This window comes from Podarcis gaigeae (genome assembly GCF_964106915.1).
Source record: "Podarcis gaigeae genome assembly, chromosome: 12".
Classification (NCBI taxonomy): domain Eukaryota; kingdom Metazoa; phylum Chordata; class Lepidosauria; order Squamata; family Lacertidae; genus Podarcis; species Podarcis gaigeae.
The window spans coordinates 654,335-680,427 of NC_139688.1; the positions used below are offsets into that span (position 1 = coordinate 654,335).

General features: G+C 43.4%; 2 protein-coding genes across 4 annotated transcripts in view; one reads left to right on the forward strand and one right to left on the reverse strand.

The window, feature by feature from the left end:
• Positions 1–26,093, forward strand: part of LOC310827696 (uncharacterized protein) — a 751,453-nt gene that overhangs the window by 33,267 nt on the left and 692,093 nt on the right. The gene's annotated exons all lie outside the window — the stretch shown is intronic.
• Positions 11,764–24,293, reverse strand: LOC310827716 (vomeronasal type-2 receptor 26-like). Of its 2 annotated transcripts, none has more exons than XM_083704087.1 (5): positions 23,734–24,293; positions 21,653–22,465; positions 19,918–20,145; positions 12,868–12,994; positions 11,764–12,706 (listed from the first exon to the last, which is right to left on the reverse strand). In XM_083704087.1, the coding sequence occupies exons 1-5, from the start codon at positions 23,893–23,895 to the stop codon at positions 11,808–11,810; spliced, it is 2,229 nt and encodes a 742-aa protein (XP_083560213.1). In that variant the 5' UTR covers positions 23,896–24,293; the 3' UTR covers positions 11,764–11,807. The 2 variants fall into 2 exon arrangements, with proteins under 2 accessions (XP_083560213.1, XP_083560214.1); XM_083704088.1 differs by lacking the exon at positions 23,734–24,293 and adding an exon at positions 22,548–22,600.

The window sequence follows — 26,093 nt, forward strand, 5'->3', positions numbered from 1 at the left end:
TGAGTGCAGCTTTCTCCTGATTGAAGTGCGGAGTGTTTGAGGACTGGGACTTTCGCAGGGAAACCAAAATGCTTGTTTACAAAGCTATTGTACTACCAACCTTGCTTTCTGCTTGTGAAATATGGATCACTTATAAATGCCATCTCCAACTCCTTGAAAGATTCCATCAACGGTGTCTTTGAAAATGTTACACATCACTTGGGAAGACAGGCAAACTAATGCCAGTGTACTGGAAGAAGCAAAGATCACCAGTGTCGAAGCAATGATTCTTCAACGTCAACTTTGTTGGTCTGGTCATGTTGTTCGGATGCCTGATTTTCAAAGTGACTACTCTATTTCAAACTTAAAAATGGAAAGCATAATGCTGGTGGTTAACAACAAAAAAGTAGTATAAACACTGACAACTGGGAAACACTGGGCTGCAAGTGCTCCAACTGAAGAACAGCATTTACCAAAGGTGTCATAGGTGTCGTGGGTTTTGAAGACGCTCAAACTCAGGCCGAAAAACAGAAATGTGCTAAGAGGAACACATGCTTGGCAAACCCACGTGATCCACTCCTGCCCGGAAACCTGTGTTCCCACTGTGGAAGGACATGTGGATCCAGAATTGGCCTCCGCAGTCACTTACTGTTACAAGCATGTTCATGGAAGACCATCTTACTCATCTATGAGGGATTGCCAAAGAAGAAGAAGAAAGATCAGACTCACCATAGCCTGTTAGGAAACCCAACTCCTTAGTGGAATGTGACCCAGGCTGCCAACCAAGTTTGAATGTTAAAGGGACATGTAAATTAGGACTGCCATATGTCTGAAATTTCTCGGACATAGCCAGAATTGGCATTCGGAAACAGAGTCTGGGTGGAAATTGCTAAAATGTCCAGGAAAATACAAACATATGGCAACCCTCACTGCGAGAAGCCAAGTAACAGGGAACCAGGCAGAGGGCCTTCTCGGTGGTGGCACCCACGCTGTGGAACGCCCTCCCACCAGATGTCAAAGAGAAGAACAACTACCAGACTTTTAGAAGACATCTGAAGGCAGCCCTGTTTAGGGAAGCTTTTAATATCTAAGGACTATTGTATTTTAATATTTTGTTGGAAGCCACCCAGAGTGGCTGGGGAAACCCAGCCGGATGGGCAGGGTGTAAATAATAAATTATTATTATTATTATTACAACCCATCCCAGTTCCCCAGAGTTCCGTCCCCCCCACTGGGCTGCAGTGGCCCCCCGAGACCTGGAGGGATTACATACCCTCCAACATTTCTCCAGTGGAAATAGGGAAACCCAGCCAGATGGGTGTGGTATAAATAATAATAATAAAGTATTACTACTACTACTACTACTACTACTACTACTATTATTACATGCATACATACCCCGCCCATCTGGCTGGGTTTCCCCAGCCACTCTGGGTGGCTTCTTGACATGCATAAAAACATAACAAACCATTAAACATTTTTTTTAAAATCCCCATCAAGGATTGCCTTCAGGTGGCTCAGAGGGTCAGATAACTCCATCCCCTCCAACATTTCTGCAGTGAAAATAGGGATGTCCTAAGGGAATGTGGGACATTCCGGGATCAGATCAGAAACTGGGACGGCTTTTCTAAGTCAGGGACATCCCTGGAAAATGGGGACACTGGGAGGGTCTGGGATGAGGAGCGGGAGCGACTTCTCCTGTTGAACTACCACCTGAGTGGGAGGAACAGAGAAAGGGCTTCTGGGACCCCGAGTTCGAGGGGCAACAAGGGGAGTATCCAGCCTTGTCTTTCCCCTCCGCCTGAAGGTTGGGGGGTCGGGGTCTAGCCAGGGTTTCTGTCCCGGGTGAAGACTCCCCAGGGGGGCCCCTGAGGCTCCCAGCCTGGAAAGCCCGGCTGCATGGCTCTTCACACTGAAGACGGGATCCCCTGTGGGATCCCCTGCTGCTGTGCGGGAGAAAGAAATTCTGGAGGGGAATGGAGGAAGAGAATCCGCTGGACTACCAGGCACATCCAGATCCCAATAGACTGCAATCTACTCACAGTATTTAAAAAAAACCTGGCAGTGATCTACCATTGTAAAACAAAAAACAACTGGCAGTGATCCACCCATTGTAAAACAAACAAACAAACAAACAAACAAACAAACAAACTGGCAGTGATCTACCCATTGGGAAAAAAACCCGGCAGTGATCTTCCCATTGTAAAACAAAAAACAACTGGCAGTGATCCACCCATTGTAAAACAAACAAACAAACAAACAAACTGGCAGTGATCTACCCATTGTAATTAAAAAAACTGGCAGTGAACTACGCATCGTAAAACTGAACCAAACCAAACCAAACCAAAACAAAACAAAACAAAACAAAATGGCAGTGTTCTACCCATTGTTAAAAAAAATACTGGGAGTGATCTACCCATTGTAAAACAAACAAACAAACAAAAACAAACAAAAAACTGGCAGTGATCTACCCATTGTAAAAAAAATCTGGCCGCGATCTACCCATTAAAAAAACAAACTGGCAGTGATCTACCCATTGTAAAACAAACAAACAAACAAACAAACAAACTGGCAGTGATCTACCTTTTTTTTTAGAAGCGAAAGTTGTTGGGCTTTTTTTTGGAAAGGCAAAGTTGTAGAGCTTTTTAAAGGAAGCCAGAGTTGTTGAGATAATTTTCAGAAGCTGAAGTTGTTGAGCTTTCTTTTTTTAATAAAACATTTTTTAAAAAAGATCGCTGAGGCTCCAGAGATCGTCCTGGATCTACCCGGAGTACCCCGAGATCTACCAGTAGATCTCACTCTGCCTGATCCTTGGGGTCCCTTCCAGCTCTGCCATTCTCTGATCCCTTCAGCTGGAGTCCTTTCACAGGCTCTGTGTGATCCACCCGCAGGAGAGCCATTCCCTGCCCAGGCAGATCCCTGGCCAGCCAGGACCAAAGGGCCCTTCCTGCTTCAGACCCACAGAAAGCATTTCTTCGCCTCACGTGGAACCGCAAAGGACTACAAAACCATCATTTCCTCAAACGAGTCATCAGACAAAAATAAAACTTGTGAAGCTTACTTGGGAATGAATTTACACGCCAAAACTCCTTGAAAGGGTTTGCACAGAACAAAGAGCGATGGGGGGCAAAAAGCCTTAGAGAGAGGGGGGGGGAAAAACCATTTTAAAAGGAGACCAGAGGGTCTTGGCTGATCTGAGGGAAATGGCGTCTTTGAAGGACCCTGTGACCAAATAAACCCATTTGAAACCTGACCTCAGATAGACTTTTACTGCCCCTGGAAGTTCTCCTTTGGACAAACATTTTGCTTTGACTGGGAGGGATGCTCACTTCCCCTAATACTTCCTAGGCTTCCTTTGTACTCAGATGATAGACGTCCTTTTTACGCCCTTGAGGAATAAACGTGTTGCGGGGTGTTTCTTTGCGTGTGTATGGGCGCAAAGACGCACCCGGGGTGCCCAACTGGGCCTTGGACCCCGGGGACAGAAAGCCCCCCTTCAGCCCTGGCTTGCCTTGACTCTGGTGGGACAAAGGAAGCTGGTCTGGGGGTCAAACTCCCCTGAGGGAACCCTCCGCCTCTGAGGAGAAAAAGGCCCTATTGTTATTGTTATTATCCCACTTAGGCCTCAGAGAGGGCCTTTCCCTCCTCGCTGCCTCTTCTGGCGCAGAACATGGAGGATCCCCCCAGGCCTGGCATCTCCAAAGGTGCCACCATCATTCAGCCGGGAGGAGAGAGCACAGAGGAGCCAGGAGGCCCGCAGGGGCCGCCATCACATCTCTAGAAGAAACAAAATGGCGTTTCCCGCCTTTTTCGGAAAAGGGCGGGAAAGGCCTCCTCCTGGCCCTGCCGCCTCCCTGGGCTGCTCCTCCTGGGGGGGGGGGTGGAATCCAGCTGCCCCCCAAAATGGAGGGAAAAGCGAAAGAGGGAGAGAAAGAGAAATGAAGGAGCAGCCGAGAGGGAAACTCAAGGGGGAAACTCCCTCAGGAAAGCGGGCGAAGGAGCGGCCCAGGCCCAGGGGAGTGTTAGAATTCCTGCTCCATGTTTGCAGTCATGGGATTGTTGCCTTTCACATGACGGTGGATGTTTTGACTCCACCGAGTGGGAAGTGATGGAAACAAGATGTTTGTGTTCCGTGAAGTGGGACTATTGTCCTTTGTCCTTTTTCTCTTTGCTTTCTGATGCTAGAGAGAGAGGGAGCCATGTTGCAGTGCTCCCTGTGTGTTTAGATGTAGATAAAGCAGATTAGCCAAAATGCTGAGTTGCCGAGAGGTCTGCCATGCGCATGATGCTCAAACTCTGCAGATCCCGAAGTGTGCCACTGTTGGTTGGCATCGGTCGCTGTGATGTCCGGGCAGAAGAAAGCTTCTGAAGCTCCCGAACGATTGACCAGGAGGGAGGGAACATGCCAGTTGGGCAGGTGTCTCTGCCAGGGTCCTACTCGAGTGTAGGCTGAACTCCTGACAGGGAGATCCTCACCAAACTGGCCCTCCAGGAAGGCTTTCTCCACCTCAGACAGAGAGAGACACAAAGCCCCCGCCATCCCTGGCTGCAGGTGGGAGAGCCTGCCTGCCCCCCTCAGGAATGGCGGACACCTGGCATTGGACCGGGCAAATCTTTCAGAGGCAACATTGGCAGGATCTCTCAGAGTTGGAGATGGCGCTCAGAAGGGGTGCACGTTTCATAAGCAGACACTCAGGTTGGTAGTACAATAGCTTGCTAAAGGTGCATTGCGGTTTCCCTGCAAATGTCCTCAAATGCTCTGCGCTTCAGTCAGGGCCGGATTGAGGTTGGATGCGGCCCTCAGGAGCTCCTGAAGGGAAGTGGGTCCTTTCTATGTCCACCTGTCCTTTGCCCACAACAAATTGCCGCTTTTTTGTGTTGAAGATATACTAGATGGTCATTGATGGACCAACCCGCGGACGGTCCAGGAATCAGTGTGTTTTTACATGAGTAGAATGTGTCCTTTTATTGAAAATGCATCTCTGGGTTATTTGTGGGGAATAGGAATTTGTTCATTTCTTTTCCCCAAAATATTGTCCGCCCCCCCCCCCCAGGTCTGAGGGACAGTGGACCGGCCCCCTGCTGAAAAAGTTTGCTGATCTCTGACCTAAAGGGTATCTAAAGCACATCACAAAATATGTATTTTATCAAAGTCATTGTTGAACTGAAATACAACTAAGAAGAAGTATATTCAGAGTGAAATACAATTAAGAAGAAGTAGTATATTAAGAGTCAAATAATTATGAAGCTCTAACTTAAAATGATTTTTTTATTCATAACCAACTTAATAATGCAAACACATTGGCATTTGGCAATAACAGAAGTTCCTTTAGAAACACCATTTACAAAGACTCCTCATCTAGTTTCTAGAACGGGCATCCCCAACCTTCGGCCCTCCAGATGTTTTGGGACTACAGTTCCCATTATCCCTGACCATTGGTCCTGTTAGCTAGGGATCATGGGAGTTGTAGGCCAAAACATCTGGAGGGCCGCAGGTTGGGGATGCTTGCTCTAGTGAGGCATCTAATCATAAGCCTGCATTTTTTATCAAAGCTTATATATTTCAATCAGGGCCTGTATCTTAAAGATTTTCAAATGTTTCATGCCAGGCAAAAGACCAGCTGCCTAAAAGGCCTTGGCAATGTTTTTTCCTCCTAGACAAGGGGCCCCCTGATTTATAGCAGAGATAAACATAATTAGGAATGAGTAAATAATAAAATGATACCATGAGCCTCCCAGTAAAATGAGCCATATCTTCTTCCTAAGGTTAAAAAGGCCAAGAGCAATGGAGAGGCATCTAGCTGGCAGAAAAAGAGAGCATTTTAAGGAAATCTTTTAAAGCTGTTTTTGTTTTTTAAACTGAGAGAGTTAAAGGGCAATAAATGTTGGGAAAGCAGCTGGCTGGAAAGGAGGGGTGAAAGGAGGGGTGTAAACTGAAGAGGCTTCTTTTGAAGCTGTTTTTTACTGAGTTCCTTTTTTACTTTACAAAGGCCTTATTCCTTTTAAAAGGCTACCTATGATAATGTATTAAATATATTGGCTTAAATGTAATTATGCAAAGGATTTAAGAAATGCTAGATTCTTATTTCATATAGTTGTAAGAGTTTTAACTATCCTGAAATTAAGTCAGCCACCAGCCTAGCCCCCTGCCAGACAGGAGACGCCATAGAGCACTCCTGATATATAGTTGTCAGGCTTTTTGTTTAGAAACCTTCAAATGAAGGAGATCTTTCAATGTTGATGTGAACTCAAGATCCTTGACATCTGTTGAAGATAAAAATTCAAGATTAACTATCTGTTTTGGAAGGCAATAGGGCAAGGAGGGCAAGAGGTGAGCTGGTAATTAAGATTCCTTGTTGAGACACATGTAAGATATATTACTACTTATTTGTCATTTATAGATGGAAGAATATATAGCTCTTTGTGTTCCATAAAAGGACAGAAGGAAGTGGGTGTATCTTTTGTGATTGGTTCTAGCAAACAGCCAATAGGAATTTCAACCAGGCTGATTGGACAGAGGCAGCCACAGGAGGAGCAAGGGGGCTGGATTAAGGAAATATAAGTGCTGGCCAGAATGGCAGGAGGCCAGGCCAGAGCTTGGTAACCATACCACTGTGCCTCTCATTTATTTGTCTGACAAATAAATTATTATTTTAATTTCTCTATTGCTGCGTTGAATATTTCATTCCAGCTAAGCGTTAACCACAAGCAGGGTGCTACACTAGAAACTTGCTATAACATGAAACAATCATATGATGCAAACTACTAATAATTATAAAGAGCAGAATGTAGGCACCCTATATCTAGAAAGGAGCAAAACAGTGATATTTTAGGGAGCAGGTGGAGCCCATTACTTATTTTATTTTTCTCTCTCTATAAGACACACTTTTCCCTCCCAAAAAGTAAGGGGAAATGATTGTGCATCTTATGGAGCGAATGCAGGCTGCACAGCTATCCCAGAAGCCAGAACAGCAAGAGGGATCACTGCTTTCCTCTTGCTGTTCTGGCTTCTGGGATTCAAAATATTTTTTTTCTTGTTTTCCTCCTCCAAAAACTAGGTGTGTCTTATGGTCTGGTGCGTCTTATAGAGCGAAAAATACGGTACATCATAGGCGCCTACACAACACCAAACACTGTTGCTGTATGTAGGTTTTATTTCATTTGTTTTTTATCTTATATTTTGGAAATGTACATCCAGGTTTTTTTCCTTTAAATTTTTTGAGTGATTCTCCGGAGAATCGCTAGACTATACTTAAATGAGTGGATATAAGATTGTAAACAAGATGATAATTTGCTTGAAAAAAAACTTTTTAACGATGTAAGTGGGAGCAGGAGAAGTGAGGAAGTCCAAACAAGTTATGAAATTTTGTTATGATATAAGTAATGTTGTTTATTATCTATGTATTTCTCTTATAAAAAAAAACCTTAATAAATATTTATAAAAAAAAATAAATAAATTTTTTGAGTGGGGCCTTAAGCTATAACTTGTTTATCTTATATGTAAATCCAGCAATGACTTCAATCGGGAGAAAGCTGCACTCGCAGAGCTCAGGTGATGCTGGATTTTGGCATCTGTGTCGGCTATTGTGGAAAGATAACTGCCCAGGTGGGAAAAGTGATCAACATTTTCCAATGTTACACCATTGAGTTGGATTTGTGGCGCTGAAGAGGGGTTATTTTGTACTTGTTGGTGCAGCATTTGGGTTTTTTTGATGTTGAGCGATAGGCCAAGCTTTTTGTAAGCTTCTGCAAAGATATTTAGGATGGTTTGGAGGTCATCCTCTGAGCGTGCAAACACCGCATTGTCCTCTGCATCCTGAAGCTCTAGGACGGAAGTTACGGTAACCTCACTCTTTGCTTTCAGCCTGCTCAGATTGAAGAGCTTTCCATCTGTTCCACATATGATTTCTAGTCCAGTGGGGAGTTTCCTTTTGACAAAGTGTTGGATCATGGCAATGAAAATAGTAAATACACTTGGGGCGATAACACAACCCTGTTTAACACCTGATCCCACTGTGAATGGTTCACTTTGAGAGCCGTTGTTATCTGCGATTGTTGCTGTCATATTATTATGGAGGAGCCGAATGATGTCCACAATTTATCTGGCAGCCAATTTTCAGAAGGACAGTCCACAGGGCATTATGCTTTACAGTGTCAAAAGCCTTGGTTAGGTCAATAAACGCCATAGACAGGGGTTGGTTTTGCTCTCTGCATTTTTCTTGAAGCTGTTGAGCGGTGGAATTCATGTCCACTGTCCCCCTAGAAGGCCGAAAACCATTTTGGGATTCAGCAAGGCTCGCCACGGATGTTGTTAAGAGACTGTTTGCTAAGATCCTTGCAAGAATTTTGCTGGGTGCAGCTAATAGAGAGATGCCTCGATAGTTTCCGCAATCACTTCTGTCACCTTTTTAAAAGAGATTGAGAATTTTGGCATCCCTGAAATCTGCTGGGATCTTCTCTCTCCAAGATTTTTTCGATGAGCTTGTGAAGTTATTGTGTAAGTTCAATTCCACCCACTTTGAAGACCTCAGCAGGTATCCCATCAGGTCCGCTGACTTTGTTGTTTTTCATTTGGTTAATAGCTGTGCACAACTCTCCCAGATTTGGAGATACTGCAAGCTCATCTCTAACTTGTTTTTGAGGAATTTGTTGAGAGGACCTCAACAGCTACGGGGGAGTTGTGGTTATGGAGATGTTGGTAATGTTCTTTCCAGCGCAGTGAAATAGCTTCTTTATCTTTATCCCAGGAGTAATAAATGATGCAAATATATAGACCACATCTTCTCATGCCATTTCTGCATCCCAAAAAGAGCACAATAAGTTTGCGGGAATATCTGCAACATATTGTTTCTTATTAGTGGTCAGAATATGAGTTATTGGTTTGTGAATTGGCTTAAAGAGAAACCAAGGGGGAACAGGACAGAGCAGAGTTAGCGTATCAGTCAGAATCCTTGTCCCTCTTCCGTTACCAAGGGAAGCATAGAAAGTGTGGGTCTGTGGATGGACATGGGGGGCGGCTATTCAAAGCAAAGGTCCTCATTGGTCTTTGGATTCAGATGTAGATCCACCAGATTGAGCCCAATGCTGCTGGTGGGGCTAGCAGGTGGGAGTTCTGGAGACTCATTTCTTCTCTCACCCTGCTGTAAAGTTAGTTATGCCAAAATCTCAAGGGGGGGGGGGGACTGCCAGTGGCAACAGGCTCCTCCTACCCTTTAATGAGGCTTTGTTTTTTCCACGCTTGAGGCTTTGTGTTATTACATATTAAATTTGTATACCGCACTTCATCCAAAGATTGCAGGGCATAACATAACATAAAAATATGAAACAAGAACACAAAATCATAAGAAAAGCAGACCCATAACCCCCCCCTCCCACAAACACAGGAGACAGCAAAAGTTCCAAGGCTTTTAGCTGGGGCAATTAGAGTAAGATCCACTATTTGACTATTGATTCAAAACCCTACAATGAATTTTATATAATCCACTTTTTATTTCTATTTCTATTCTTTGTTTGTCGTATTGTTGTTTTATTGCTATGGCCGATGGCTGATGCAAATGAAGATTCATTCATTCTGCCCCTCCCACAAACACGTTAAAGAGGCCAGAGAAAGGGCTGGTTAGAGAGGAACATTTTTGTTGTGGAGGTGGGGTTTGTGCGAACAAAACCAATCCCCTGGCAAACTGGGAATATCCCCTCGAACACCCAAGTTTAGGGTGTCCCACACCTTTCCTCAGCGGTTTCTTTTTTGAGAAAAATAAGTGACTCACGCAAATGTAAGCTAATCTTTAAAATAAAGAAAACTGTAACAATATTGTCGAAACAAAATAAAAAAAATCCTTCCAGTAGCACCTTAGAGACCAACTAAGTTTGTTACTGGTGTGAGTTTCGTGTGAATGCACGCTTCTTCAGATACCTTTTTCTGATATTCTTCAGGTATCTGAAGAAGTGTGCATGCACACAAAAGCTCATACCAATAACAAACTGAGTTGGTCTCTAAGGTGCTACTGGAAGGAAATTTTATTTTATTTTGTCTTGGCTACGGCAGACCAGCACAGCTTCCTACCTGTAACTGTAACAATATAGCATACAGAGAGAAACTAAATACAGCAGGAGGCCAGTTTGAGGCAAGAAGCAAGCGGCTGCTGGTCCCTCTTAATGGACATTTTTAAGGGAACAGACCCTGAAGGGAGAGGCTGATCCTGGAGCAGCAAGCGAGATCCATCCGTTGTCCTCTCCTTAACTTCCCCAAAGAAAAAGTAGAGTTTCCTGCTGTGTCCCTCCATGGCCTCTGTCCAGTTCATACCATTTTGTAGATGCCTGACATGGTGGAAATCTCCATTGAGATGTCAGAATCACTCCTTCCAGCCAGAGGAGGATTCTGTTCTCCACAGTCATAATTGGGAATGTTCCTTCCACTGCCTGCAGGCAGCTCTCTGTAAACAAACAATAACCGTCCATAAAAATGGCAAAAGCAGTTTATTTCCCAAATAGGTTTAATCTTAATTGCAAACGCAGTAATAAAGAATCCACTCGTTGTTTGTTGTTTTAAATTATTTTTATTAATTTTCCAAATTAATACAAATCAAACCACATTAAATTAATACAATTTCTTAAAATCAGGTTTCCCACTCCTGTTCCAAACATATGATCATCATTTCCTCACACTGCTGCATCATTTCTTATTTAGAGTCCCGTTGAAATCCTTCACTTGCCGTTATACAGCATTCTTCCAGCTGGCTGCTTTTTCCACCATCTTATAAATGGCCAATGCATTTCGCATGTATAGTCCTTCATGTACAGTGTTGTTCCAGACCTGGTGTGCTGGGAGAGATCATTAGGATCTTCCATTGCTCAGTTCTTTGCAGTTTTTATCTGGGCGGCACAAGGTCACATTCTATCCCTTCTGCTGTTTATTGACTAGGCTATGAGCTGCAGCCATAAATAACTCACACAATGCATATCCATACTCCGCCATTAAAATTCCTCTCTGGAGTTCTTCCTCGGCACACAGTTAAAGATAAGATCTTTTCTCAAATTCAGCCTCTTTGCCAGATACACTCAGCAGCTGGTCCTTCCTTTTTCAGTGCACCAACAGCATCCCTAGTCTACTCCAGGAATAATTTTAAATAAAGTCTATTCAGCCTTTGTCAAGGGGGGAGAGCATAGTAAAACCTTGTTAAATTCCTTGTTGAGCATCAAAACCTCCCTCCCTCCTCTTTTCTGAAGTAGCAAACAGAAAAACATAACAGTGGCTACACACGTTTCTTTCATTTTGAGGGGAGGGCAAGAAGAAAGAAGAGCATTTGAAAACCACAAAAGAGCACAAAGCACCTTGTCCCCCCCCCCCCCGTTTCCTTTCCTGGCTGTTTTTAGTGTTCTCAAGCTTCAAAGAAAACATTCAGATGCCTTCAAAGAGCCAAGCCCAGTTCTTTTGGCAGCTGACTGATTGTATCAGAATTGCACTGAATTAATTAAGTAGAATAAGGAAAATTAAAAATACATTCAGAAAGCATAATTAAGACATACATTTGTAGTAAATAATATACAAGACAGTATGTAAACTGCTATTCCCAATCGAATGAAAACAACATATTATCCACAAAGATTAGTATTTATTTAATTATCTTACTGCAATTATATCCAATCCTTTTCTGTCAATTACACAATAAAGATTGGGAGATTCATGCTCCGTTACAGGAGTGTAAATGAACACAGTCTCTATCCAGAGAAGAAAACAGTAAAAAATTAATCTCCCACCCTCAAAGTGTCTGAATTGTTTTGCCTTTGCTTTTGGCTCAGTGGTCTGGCTCCTTCAATCCAATGCCATCTTAAGTTCTTGTTCCCAGGTGCTCCTTTATATTCAGATCAGGCCTCAGCACAATAACGTAGCACTTGGGGAGGAAGATGCAGCCCAGGAGCCCAGCACTGGAGGCCAACATAGAGAAGATCTGCACGGCCACCATGTACTTGCCCTTGGTGCTCAGGTAGGTGGGCACAAAAGACACCCAAACACTGCAGAAGACCAGCATGCTGAAGGTGATCAGCTTGGCTTCGTTGAAGGAGCCAGGCAGCTTCCTGGCTAGGAAAGCCACCGTGAAGCAGATGGCAGCCAGGAAGCCCAGGTAGCCGAGGGCAACATAAAACATGGCCACAGAGCCTTCGTTGCATTGCAAGATGATCTCTTCCGCCTGGGAGTGCATGTCGGGCTCTGGGAATGGGGGAGAAGAGCCCAGCCAGATGGTGCAGATGAGAACTTGCACCCCAGAACAGGAGATGACAATGGAGTTGGCCAGACTCTTGCCCAGCCATCTCCTCACCCTGTTCCCTGGCCTTGTGGCCAGGAAGGCCAGCACCACCGTGATGGTCTTGGCCAAGAGAGAAGAAACAGCAACGGAGAAGATGATGCTGAAGGCCGTTTGTCGGAGGAGGCAGGTCGCTATTCTTGGTTGCCCAATGAAGAGGAAGGAGGACAAAGAGGAAAGCAGAAGGGAGGCGAGCAGGATGTAGGAGAGGTCCCGGTTGTTGGCTTTGACTATTGGGGTTTCTTTGTATTTAATGAAGATTCCTAACACAATGCCTGCTGTAGAAGATAAGAAGAGGACAGTGGAAGCTAAGGTGATCCCCAGATGTTCTTCATAAGCCAGGAAGGTGATAATCTTGGGGACACATTGATCTCTGTCCTTGTTTGGATGCTGATCTTCTGGGCATTTGGTGCAACGTTCTGCATCTGAGGAAGAGGAAAAGAGTGGCTTCAGCATCCCTTACATCCATCACCACCTGTGCTCCGGAAATAAGAATGTGTAAAGAGGTAAAGAGTGGCAAGAAATTCTTTGTTCCTTTTTTGCAAAGGGCAAGAATGCTTCCTCTCTTGTAATCCTTCTCACCCACCTTCTTGGTTGGACATGGTTCCTTCCGCACATGGATCACAAGCATAGCAGCAGACAGGCTTTCCTTCTGGAACCACCTTTGCAAATCCAGGTTGACATATTTTGCTGCACCTGGAACGAGGCACGGCCTAACCATGAAGATAAGAAGGTGCATGGAGAATCAATAAAAATATGAGGGGGGGGGGGGGAGAAGGTGAATTTTGACACTTTGGAAATTACCTAATAGGATCTCTTGTCCCCTGAGCCTGTCCACTTTTTGCATAGAAGCATCTCTTTGTTCGTTTGTTTGCTTGTTCATGCAAGTTTTATATCACACGTTTATATACAATTCAAAATGTTGGTGCTGATCTTTAAAGCCCTAAATGAACTTGGCCCCGGACACTTGAAGGTGTGTCTCCTTCCCCTTTATCCAGCCCTGACCCTGAGGTCCAGCTCCAAGGGCCTTCTGGCGGTTCCCTCCCTGTGAGAAGTCAGGTTACAGGGAACCAGGCAGAGGGCCTTCTCAGTGGTGGTGACTTCCATGTGGAACAACCTCCCATGGGATGTCAAGGAAATAAGTAACTGGCTGACTTTTATTTTTATTTTTTTTTATTTTTTGGCAGGTAGATTGGATTTTATTAATATTATTATTTTTTTGGCCACATATGCCATTGATACACTTTGTTCTCAAGTAGTTTTTGTTTAGGCATCTCTCCTCTTAGGGCCTGTTCACACTTCCACTTGTTCTTTGCCTAGAAAACAGGAGTCCAAGTGGTTTTCCTCTTTTACCTGCTTTTACCCATTGAAAACTGTTCTTTACTTTTTATAAAAAAAATAATATTTATTAATTTTCACAACTAACAAAAGACAAAAAAGAAAACAACAACACACACGAAAAAAAGAAAGAAAAGAAATAGACATATACAAAACACAAAAGGTGTGACTTCCCCATACCTCCCTTACACTGCATCCTTGTTTTGCAATTTTTTAGCAACCCATTGGTCCTTTTTTCTATTTGTATCTCTCTCCAATTTCTTAACATTATTATTTACAGCTGTAATTCTCTGTTTCTTACTCCCTGACATCTTAACAATCCGCAATCTTACAACAATTTTTAAGATATAATTTAAATTTTTTCCAGTCCTCCTCCACTGTCTCTTTCCTCTGGTCGCGGATTCTGCCGGTCATCTCCGCCAGTCCCATAAATTCAGTCACCTTCATCTGCCATTCTTCCAGAGTGGGTAGTTCTTGCGTCTTCCAATACTTTGCCAGAAGAATTCTTGCCGCTGTAGTTGCATACATAAAAAATGTCCTATCCTTTTTTGGTACCAGTTGGCCAACCATGCCCAGGAGAAAGGCCTCCGGCTTCTTTGAAAAGGTCCACTTAAGGACTTTCTTAAGTTCATTATAGACCATTTCCCAGTAGGCCTTAATCCTTGGGCAGGTCCACCAAAGGTGGTAAAAGGTTCCTTCAGACTCATTACATTTCCAGCATTTGTTATTGGGCAAGTGATAGATTTTTGCAAGCTTGACTGGTGTCATGTACCACCTATAGATCATTTTCATTATGTTCTCTTTTAAGGCACTACATGCCGTAAATTTTATACCAGTGGTCCATAACTGCTCCCAGTCAGCAAACATAATGTCATAACCGATATCCTGTGCCCATTTAATCATAGCTGATTTAACCGTTTCTTCCTGTGTATTCCATTTCAGCAGCAAGTTATACATTCTAGACAGATTCTTAGTATTGGGTTCTAACAATTCTGTTTCTAACTTCGACCTCTCCTTCTGGAATCCTACTTTCCTGTCTTGCTTAAATACCTCATTTATCTGATGATAATGTAACCAATCTCGGACTTTATGCTTTAGCTTGTCATAACTCTTAAGTTTAAGCTTTTCACCATCTTGTTCTAAGATTTCACAATATTTTGACCAATTGGTGTCCATATTAAGTTTTTTCACTGCCTTAGCTTCCATTGGTGATAACCACCTGGGGGTTTTACTTTCCAACAAATCTTTATATCGAATCCAAACGTTATACAATGCTTTCCTAACAATATGGTTTTTAAAGCCCTTATGCACCTTTACCTTGTCATACCATAGATAAGCATGCCAACCGAAGTTATTGTCATACCCTTCTAAGTCCAAAATGTCTGTGTCCTCAAGAAGTAGCCATTGCTTCAGCCAGCAAAATGCTGCTGATTCATAATAGAGTTTTAGGTCTGGCAGGGCAAATCCCCCTCTATCTTTTGCATCTGTTAAAATCTTAAACTTTATTCTGGGCTTTTTGCCCTGCCAGACAAATTTAGATATATCTTTCTGCCACCTCTTGAAGCAATCCATTTTGTCCACAATCTGTAATGTCTGAAATAAAAACAGCATTCTCGGCAATACGTTCATCTTGATAACAGCAATCCGGCCTAACAAGGAAAGTCTCAGCCTAGACCATGTGTCTAGATCTTTCTTCACTTCTGTCCAGCATTTTTCATAGTTATCTTTAAATAAATTCACATTCTTAGATGTTAAGTTCACCCCCAGATATTTCACTTTTTTCGTTATTTCCAAACCGGTTTCACTCTGAAATCTATCTTTTTCTTCTATTGTTAAATTTTTTTCCAGCACTTTTGTTTTTTGCTTATTCAATTTAAATCCTGCCACTTGACCAAATCTCTCAATTAACTCTAACACTCTTTTAGTACTAGCGTCTGGCTGTTGCAATGTTAGTACTAAATCATCTGCAAATGCCCTTAATTTATAATGTTTTGCTCCGACCTGTATTCCTTTAACCAGCTGGTCCCTTCTAATCATATTCAACAAAACCTCCAGGACAGATATAAAAAGCAGAGGGGATATTGGGCATCCCTGTCGTGTACCTTTTTCTATTGGAATTTCGTCCATCACAACACTGTTCACAATTAGTTTAGCTTTTTGTTCAGAATATATTGCACCTATACCATTTTCAAAACCCTGGCCTACCCCCATCCCTTGGAGATTCTTCTTCATAAAACTCCAACAAATGTTGTCAAAGGCTTTCTCCGCATCCACAAAAATCAAAACTGCTTTCTTATTGATGTCCACCTCTAATAAACTCCAAAATGTCTATAATATTCCTCACATTATTTGACATGTGTCTTCCTGGGAGAAAGCCTGTTTGGTCCTTATGAATCTCCCCTAACAATACTCTCTTGAATCTTTTTGCTAAAATGTCTGCAAAAATTTTGTAATCCACATTTAATAGTGATATAGGGCGGTAGTTCTTAACCTGATTTTTCCCAGTCTCTGTTTTCAGTATAAGTGAGATGAATGCCTCTTTCCACGATTCGGGAGCTTTTTTCCCCTCCAAGATTTGGTTACAAACTTCCTTCAATGGTTGTATTAACCATTCCTTCAGCACTTTGTAGTATCTCGCAGTCAAGCCGTCTGGTCCTGGTGATTTCCCCAATTGCATATTCTGAATGGCACCCTCTATTTCTTGTTCCGTAATTTTCTCATTAAGCATCATTTTATTCTGTTCTGAAATTCTTGGTAATCCATATCTTCCAACAAATTCTTCTATTTCTTGTTCATTTACTGGCCCTTGTGCATACAATTTCTTGAAAAAACTTTGAAAACAGTTACTTATCTCATTCGGTCTAGTGATAATTTTCCCATCCTCTTCAAGAGATGTCACAGTATTCAATTTTTGTCTTTTTTTCAATTGCCATGATAGAAGTTTCCCACATTTATCTGCCGAATCAAATGTCTTTTGTCTCATTTGCTTTATTTTCCATTCTATTTCTTGATTCATCAGTTCCATGTATTGCATCTGATAATACTTTATTTCTCTCAGTATCTCTTGAGACTTTGGTTTGGATCTCAATTTCTTCTCTCCTTCTTTCATTTTTTCCAGAATTTTTTCTTCCCTCTCCTTTTGTTTTTTCCTCTTTAATGAATTCTGTTGAATTAGGAAACCACGCATCACGGCCTTACTTGCGTCCCATATTATTCTCTTCTCCACTTCTGTTCTCATGTTTATCTCGAAATAATCTTTTAAAGCTTTTTGGGCCTTCTTATAAATTTCTTCATCTCTTAAAAGGGTGTCATTCATTCTCCATCTGAATGTTCCAGCTGTTGTTAGTTTCATCTCCATCTTTACAGCATTATGGTCGGAGCAGGTTTTTGGGCAGATTTCTGTTTTTTTTACTCTTGGTGCCAAATTGCTAGAAATCCAAATTTGGTCAATTCTAGTCCATGTCATTTTTGCTTCGGAGAAGAAGGTTCCCTCTCTTTCTAGAGGGTTCCTTGTTCTCCAAATGTCTATAAGGTCCATGGTGTCAGTCATTTCAAAAAAGGTCTTTGGTAGTCTCCCATCCTTAGATATTCCAAGTCTTTGTGCTTTATCCATATTTGTTGAGACGACTCCATTCATGTCCCCCATCATCACGATTTTGTAGTCCAAAAAGTCCACTAAAGTCTCATGCAACTTCTTAAAGAATTCCGCCTTCCCTTCATTAGGCGCGTAGACTCCTACTATTAAAAATTTTTCTCCTTGTATTTGGATTTCAACTGCTAAATATCTTCCTTGATCATCTTTAAATATCATTTTTGGGGCCAGTTTTTCTTTTGCATAGATCACTACACCTCTTTTTTTAACCTTGTCTGATGAGATAAATTCCAGTCCCAATCTCCTATTTGTCAAAAGCTTCCTGTGTATCCTGGCAATATGGGTTTCTTGCAAACATATTAAGTCCAATTGTTCTTTCTTTAGAATATGAAAAACTTGTTTTCTTTTTCGGGGAAGGTTCAAACCATTACAATTCCAGCTCAGAAGTTGCAGAGACATCTTTATTGATGGGTATCTTTTCCACCGACTGCACCAAGTTGTTGTTCCTCGTCAGTTGGTGCTGGGCTAAGTCCAAATGATAGATTTGCAATATCAGTTGGTTCTCTCACACACACAGTCCCTTTTTGTAAATCCTCAAAGTATCTCTCCAAAAAGTGTTCCTTGTCCTGTACTGTTTTGATCTTAATCTTCTTCCCTTTAAAGTTAAAGGACAATCCTTGTGGGAACTCCCACCTAAATGGGATGTTGTTTCCTTTCAGCAGGTCGACAAGATTTTTAAAATAAGTTCTCACTTGCAGGATATATTGAGGGATGTCTTTAAAAATCTGTATTTGAGAATTTTTTATTACCAATGCCTTCTGAAAATGTAGGTTCAATATTTTGTCTCTCTCTTCCTTGGATCGTAATGTAATTAGACAGTCCCTTGGCTTCTTACCTTGTCTCCTGCCTAGCCGGAAGGCTGTAGTTATCACAAAATCTTCCTCACCTTCCAAATCATCAAGCCAAAATTCACGTAAGTTCTCTGTAAGGAATTCCCTAAGGTTGTCCTCTTCTTCCTCAGGAACCAATCTTAACTTCAGATTTTTTCCTTTCCTCTCCAGTTCCATTAAGGCTAAAGTTGCATCATGTTCACTCACTTTTTTTTCGATTGGCACAAATTTTTCCTTTGTTTCCTCAGCAGTACTTTTGGCGCACTCAGCAATTTTCCTTGTTTCCGTGCTTTCCTGGATTAACCTATTTATAGAGTCAGTATTAGATGAAATTGTCGTTGTGTTCAAATCCAGCCTTGTTGTCAATTCCGTCAGTTTCTTAGAGTTGTCCGTGGATTGCTTTGTCAGTGCCTCCAAAGATTGATTTATTTTAAGTAGTGCCTGTGTCATAGATTCCATTGATGCTGTTGCTATTTTTTCCTGTGCAGCTGGTAGTCCTGAAGTGGAGCCTCTTTTCTTTTGTGCTTGTTTTGTTTTGGATCTTGTTGATATTTCCTCCACTGGATTGCTCATAGCCAAGGTCGTTCTCACAGAGGAAAGGTTTACAAGTGGAAAATCCCACTATTTCTTCCTTAATGCAACTGTGTCCCTTTTGTCCTCTAGAGGGAGTAAATTGTATCCAAATGGAAATAAACCACAAAGGAACATCTAGCATGCAACAATGAAAAAACTCCAAAAGTCCCTTACTTTGTCTCGATCAGAGATGTTGCAATTTTTACAGTTCTTAAGTCCACTAAAGCCGTTACTTTCTGTCAAATAAAGTCCTACTTTGTATCCACAATCTGTTTGACAGATCACTTTCAGGCAAACGCTAGTCAGGCAGTCCTGGCCAGAGGGGTCGAAAGTATGAGGTTTTGCATCCAAGCTAAATTAAGGCAGGTTCACAAAGTCCCATTTTTTCTTCCCCCCTTCTCCTGCCCAGAGGGGGGAGGTCCACTTTCGATGTCAGGTTTATCAATGCAAAAAGGGATTTTCATTTAAATGCAGCTTTCTTTTTCGTTGCTTAGTTAATCATGCAGTTCCGGGAGGCAGACTTCCTTAATTTATGCCTTGCCCGCTTTCAGCCAAATCCAAATTTAGTGTCCCGTTAAACTTTATTTTCTTGTTCTTACTCACGGGTGTTGCTGTCGATCTGTAATTTCAGGAAGGAATCGGCGCTCTCCGTTAATGGCGACGCGGCTTCGCTCCGCGGGCTGGGTAGCGATTCTCAGCACCGCGCTCACTCCCGATGCCGCTCCGGAGCCTTTAAAAAGGCTCTTTCGCAGTACCGGGGGGCGCAAAGGTGCCCACCGAATCTCCTTGCTCACAGGCTTCAGCGCCTGTGATTTTAGGGGTCCCCCGCTCGCTGTAGTGGGTCAGACCCGAACTCGCGGAGCAGTCTTGCCTCGGAGCTTGAGGCTAAGACCGCCATTAAACGCTGGCGCCGACCGGAAGTCCGTAACTAGCTGACTTTTAGAAGGCAGTCCTATACAGAGAAGTATTAAATATTTGAGGTTTTATTGTACCAATTGGCTGTTCAGGGCTTTAATGTGGTTTTGCCAAACTTTAGGATTCGGATGCCTGGGCGCTAGCGCATTCTTGAGCCTCCAGATTCCTCTCCCCTCTCAGCTGCTGTGGCAAGAAGGAGCAGTGCTGGCAGCTGAAACTGGGTGGAGAGGACACCACTGGTCCCCCTTCTAAGGCCATTTGGCAAAAGAGGCTCCAGGAAGAGGACGAGCAGGATCTCCTAGCCTTCTTCCTCGCTAACATCTCCTACCTTGTGAAACTTCTCAGGCCACTCAATGGCTTCTGGGTTGATGGTGAACTTGATGCCAGTAGAGGCCTCTCTCCTTGTACTGCCAATCTTCACTAGAGCACGAGACTCATTGGGAAACATCACCCAATTCATGATATCAAAGTCAGGAGGCAGCTCCCAATTCTCATCCAAACACATTGTGCCCCTGGAAGTATTCAAACACTGGATTCCTTTTAAGAAAGGGTGGAGCTGGAATGACAGGGAAAACAGCAGCATTTTATTGTTCCTCACTTGGAGCAAGGGGCTCTCCAAAATAAGATTAATACTAATAATAAATAAGATCAATACAAACGACAATACAATCATTTTATTTAAAAAAAAAACCAAATAGACACGTTGGTCTATTAGAAGTAGCTGAGAGAACATCATTTTCACAGATACCCCTTTTATTTCTAATGAAGATTGAATTCATATAGCTCCGTTCATCCAAGGATCTGATGGTGGATTACAGCATAATTAAAATTCCTTATGTTGCTCTTGCACATGACATCTGGTGAAAGGCCTGTCAGGAACGTGGCTCACCAGAATGAAGGGGAAGAGTCAGACTTAGAAATTGAACTAAGTGAAAGAGGGACCGACTCTGCAGATGACAGCTGGCTGACAGTTGAGAAAGGGCAGTTCAACACTCCCACTTTCTCAAGGAAGATACTGTTAGCTCTTAAGAAGAGGAAGAGTTGGAAGGCAGCCAGAGTGTTGCTAGGCAATCAGCAGATAAGCAGAGGTCTGAGACTGTGTCAAGTGAAAGTGGGGAGGGCAAAAGCCAGCCTCTCAGTCCCCATTCTAGGAGACTGGATAAGATCAGAGGGCAACGGAAGGGCAAGAGGGGAAAGGCAGGAATTTGGCATCCTTCCGGCTGTGGGAGGGGTGAGGATTCAGACTGACCAACTATCGTCCAGGCGAGCAGGTGAGAAGCCGTGCTCTGGAAGTGTTTTGTTGAAAATAAATGTACATTAAGCTGCCAGAGAGTCATTACTTCTTGTTGGGGCTTGCTTGCCTGCCAGAGATCATTACAGGCTGTATTGCAGTGGAACAGCATCTACTTTTCACACCGAAGGCCCGTGCTTCAATCTCCAGCCCCTGCAGGTGAGGCTCTGTCTGAAAGCCAGGGGAACAAGTCCCTGGAGGCAGCACTGAGGTCAATGGGCCAATGATCTGACTAGGTATAAGGCCCCAAATGGTCATGCCTGCACCAAGTAAAATGGTTCAATAGCTGCATTTCTTTTCATCACCATGAATGCTACACAAAGTGATAAGGAAAGGCAATTCTTCCGAGGTTAGAAAGATTCATCAGCAGATTCAACAAGTATTTCATGTTTCCTAACTGAGCAGGTGCAACAGCGTCACTCCACAGAAGGCCTTCATAACCCCCACAATCATCATCTGATGGACTTGTTCATGCGCACGTCTTCTACAAGAAACCATACTGCAGTCCCTTTATTATGGACCACAAAGACCTCCCTTTCTGGAATGGGATGATTAACACGTGTTTCTGCGCCTGTCAACAAAAACCAGTCCCTGTTGAATTAACTGTTTTCCGTAATAAAGGAGAAAGAAAGAAAGCTCCAGTTTACAGCGTTGAGTAAAAACAACAAAGAGGTGGATTTATTGTGTGGATTGAGAAACTTTTGTTTCACTCCTACTTTTATTCCACAGTTGGGACAATGGATTGCAGTTTGCAGAAGGAGGAAGGAAATACCTGCCATGGCTGAAGTCTTCCTTGTTCCCATTTAGCTCCTCCTCCCACCATCAGCATCCACCGTAGTCTAGATGAAAACGCAGCATTTAAGGCCTGGGCTGCAGCTTGAACATTGATGTAAGTGCCATAGCTGTCGGCAGACAGGACTCTCTCAATCTCCCCTTGGGGCAAAGCCTCCCATTCCTCCTTCTCTCTGCATCTTATCCGTCCTTTTGGGGATAAGACATGCTTGGAATATGAACAGGGAAATGCCTCCCACAAAAAATAGAAAAGAAGATCGGACAGAGGTCCATCATCACCACGTTTGGTGCTCCCTATTCTGGTCTTAATTGCGAAAGAGAGAGAACCATGAATGTACTGGAAAAATGTACAATGGAACGTCAAGCTGACGCTGATGTCCTGGAAAGCAGTTGTGATCCAGACTTTGGCCCCTATTTCCTTCTCATAATACATACATATTTCCATTATTAATATGATTCTCACTGTATCAGTTACATAGCAAACAAATACCCTGGCTTGTCTCCAGTTGAAAAGAGCATCACTTGGGTTCAGAAGTTGCTTTAAATCCTCTTCTGCAAATATTTTTGACAAGGCAACGCAGATCCCTCTTCTGATCATCAGAGGTGTCATAATGCTCACAAACCTTTCTCCACTGTCATTGTCTGCAGCCAAGAGGCCAATCCAGTTCCATCCGAAATGGAGGAGCAACTCCACGATCCCTTGGTACTGACTTTCCTCTTTGGGGAGCATCTGGTAGACGAAAGGGAACTGTGTTTTCTCTTCAAGAACCTGGGCTGTGAAGCCATAACTGAGCTGGTGAGGAAAGGAAAGAGTAATTGTTTTGCTTTCAGGAAGGGAGTAGATATTTAGTAATCTGAAATGATTAATATCTAACCACAGTTGTGCTGGTGGGGCCAATGGGAGCTTTATTCCGAAACAGCTGGTGGTGTCAGGTACTGTTCAGATGAGAAGAAGAGGTGGAGACCCTCAAGAGTCTTCCAGGGAGGGGGCAGAGGAAGACAGCATGGAGCCAGGTTTGTGGTGGTGGGGAAAGGACACAGCCAAGAAGAAGAAAAGAGCTGGGGAATGTTGGAAGGTGAGGAAGAACGGCAAGGTAGCAGATCCACCAGCCCTGAAGAGAGACAGGAGTCAGATGCAGTGGAGACAAGATCGGAGGCAGTTGAGACTAGGTCCCTTGGGAGCCTGCTAGATCTTCCTCCTTCCTCTAAAACCAGGCGTTTCACCCACATCACAGAGCAGAAAACGACCCAGAGGCAGAAGGGGTCCCTTGGCCGCCACCGTAGGCAGCAGGAGGGGTCTGATATGCAGAAAGCAAACTGGGGCAAGGAGGAGTGGGCACACTGGGCAACAGCTCCAGCCTGGAGGGAACATACTTTATCTCTTTCGTTTGATATTAAGAAGTGAAGGGATAAAGACACTCCCTGCCTGCCTGGTTCCCCTTGCCGGTACTTTGCCTGTCAGCTCCCTCCCTGTCAGGTGGGGGCCAAGTAGGAAAAGGCTCAGTACCTTCAAAAAAGAGTATGGATTCCATTCCATTTATTACATTTCTGTGCTGCTTTTCATTCACAAAAATCACAAATCGGCTCATGAACAGCAAAAACGTAATAGAACATCACAAATGCAACATAATTCATATAGAATAATTTACAAATCATCAGTAAAACAATTATGTTCTATAAGACACTCTTAACAAAACAATAGTACAATTTCAACAAAAGTAACATTATATGATTAACAAAATACCACAGTATGTATAATCTATGGAACAATATTAATACCCTCAACAAACCAGCAACCAGAAATGAACTGAGCACTCTTGAATTCATGCACCCAGTCTCCCCACCGCATGACTCATGAACTTTCTCCTGATTCAGTTCACTAAAAGACACATGCAGATCATGTCCATGGCAGCAGCTCAGGGCTGGAAGGTGGGGCAAGGCAGGTGGGAGAAGCCTTGGCCTGATGGCCAGCACATAGCTCAGGGTTTTCCCCCTTAACTCCCCCCAGGAGAAAGTAGAGTTTCCTTCTGTGTCCCTCCAAGGACTCTGTCTCATTCATACCTGTGGGATTTTGTAGATGCCTGACAGGGTGGAAATCTCCTTTGAGATGTCAGAATCACTCCTTCCAAGAACAGCCAGAAGGGGATTCTCTTCTCCGCAGCGATAATTGGGAATGTTTCTTCCGCTGCCTGCAAGCAGCTCTAGCATGGCATCTGAAGTCATCCTGGCATCAAAATAGTTCTCATAGAGGTTGTAGCCCAGGGTGATGTTGGGTAAGAGCCTGAGATCCCGGTTGATCTCCTGGATGGTGAACAGGAAGGACAGGGTGTGCCAGTAGTACCTAGGTGTCTCACTGCAATAAGTGGATCAATTAAAAAGAGTGAAACCGCTACTCACAGTTGAATGAAAACAAACATGATATGATACACAAAGATTAGTCTCTATTTAATCATCTTATTGGATTTATATCCAACCCTTTTCTGTCCATTATACAATACAGATTTGAAGATTTGTTCTCCAAACCAGGAGTGTAGATGCACACAGTCTCTCTCCAGAGAATAAAACTGAGTAAGAGAATGAATCTCCGAACTCCAACATTTTTGAAGTACTGGGAAATTGCTGCAAATGTTTTGCCTTTGCTTTTGCCTCAGTGGGTTAGCTCCTTCAAAGGGGGGCTGTACACGTTCCCCAGCTCTTATTCAGAAGGAAAAATGGGGGTCAAGTAGGGGGGTGTTTTGTCCAGGGTGACCAGTGGGTTAGTTAGGAGCAATTGGAGTTTAGGTGGGGATGCACCAAACAACTCAAAATATCTGTACATAGAAATGTGTATGAGAGAATGAGAATGAGAATGGGAAGAAGAAGAAGAAGAAGAAGAAGAAGAAGAAGAAGAAGAAGAAGAAGAAGAAGAAGAAGAAGAAGAAGAAGAAGAAGAAGAAGAATAGAGTTGGAAGAGACCACAAGGGCCATCGAGTCCAACTCCCTGCCAAGCAGGAAACACCATCAGAGCACTCCTGACATATGGTTGTCAAGCCTCTGCTTAAAGACCTCCAAAGAAGGAGACTCCACCACACTCCTTGGCAGCAAATTCCACTGTCGAACAGCTCTTAGGAAGTTCTTCCTAATGTTTAGGTGGAATCTTCTTTCTTGTAGTTTGGAACCATTGCTCCGTGTCCGCTTCTCTGGAGCAGCAGAAAACAACCTTTCTCTCTCCTCTATGTGACATCCTTTTATATATTTGAACATGGCTATCATATCACCCCTTAACCTCCTCTTCTTCAGGCTAAACATGCCCAGCTCCCTTAGCCGTTCCTCATAAGGCATCATTTCCAGGCCTTGGACCATTTTGGTTGCCCTCCTCTGGACACGTTCCAGTTTGTCAGTGTCTTTCTTGAACTGTGGTGCCCAGAACTGGACACAGTACTCCTGGGGAGGTCTGACCAGAGCAGAATACAGTGGCACTATTACTTCCCTTGATCTAGATGCTATACTCCTATTGATGCAGCCCAGAATTGCACTGGCTTTGTTAGCTGCCGTGTCACACTGTTGGCTCATGTCAAGTTTGTGGTCAACCAAGACTCCTAGATCCTTTTCACATGTACTGCTCTCGAGGAGGAGGAGGAGGAGGAGGAGGAGGAGGAGGAGGATTACTTACCTCACAATCCTGGTGAAGGGTGTATGGGAAAAGACATATGGATCACGTTCAAAAAAACGTTTTGGAGATATGATTCCACCAATGAGAAAGTATCCAGGCTGGAAGTAATTGCGAGCATCAATTTTATCTCTGATCAGATTCAAGGGGCATTTTGCCTTTTGCTTCACACAGACTCCTTGGGAGCAAAGTAGCAGCAGGAGCAGCAGCAGGGATCTCATCCTGGCTCTGCCTCCTTCACGTCTGTTACTCATGTCTCGTCTTACCTCCTGACTCAGCCAAGCAGGAGAATCACAAGATCTCGCAAGACCAAAGCTGCAGTGGCTTTCCTGGGGTGGAGTGGGGGGGCTCAGCTCTGGCTTCCCTCTCCCCCCCCAGCCCTTCACCTGCTCCAAATCCCGACTCACTCTGTCTCCAACACAGGAAATACTGTCTGCAACGTCTTTTTCTTTTTCACTCACAGTACAAGTAATAATGTCATGCTGTTGGTGCTTCTGATGCAATCTCCAGAAACATCTCTTGGGCTTTTAGAAGATGAAATCACTATGATTTTGATAATTATAAGTGGAAGAAATCTCACCGAGATAACTTTCTGGCGTCTTGAATGCCTCAAGCAGCAGCTGCAGAGCTGGAGGAAAACATGTTTGCAATGCTACTCTAACATTTGGCATAAATCAATGGGGGGGCATGTTTGGCCTGAAATTTGTGCACAGGACCTCTGGAGAGAGACCTGCACCTGGATCTGACCAAAGGCCCAACTAGTGCAACACCC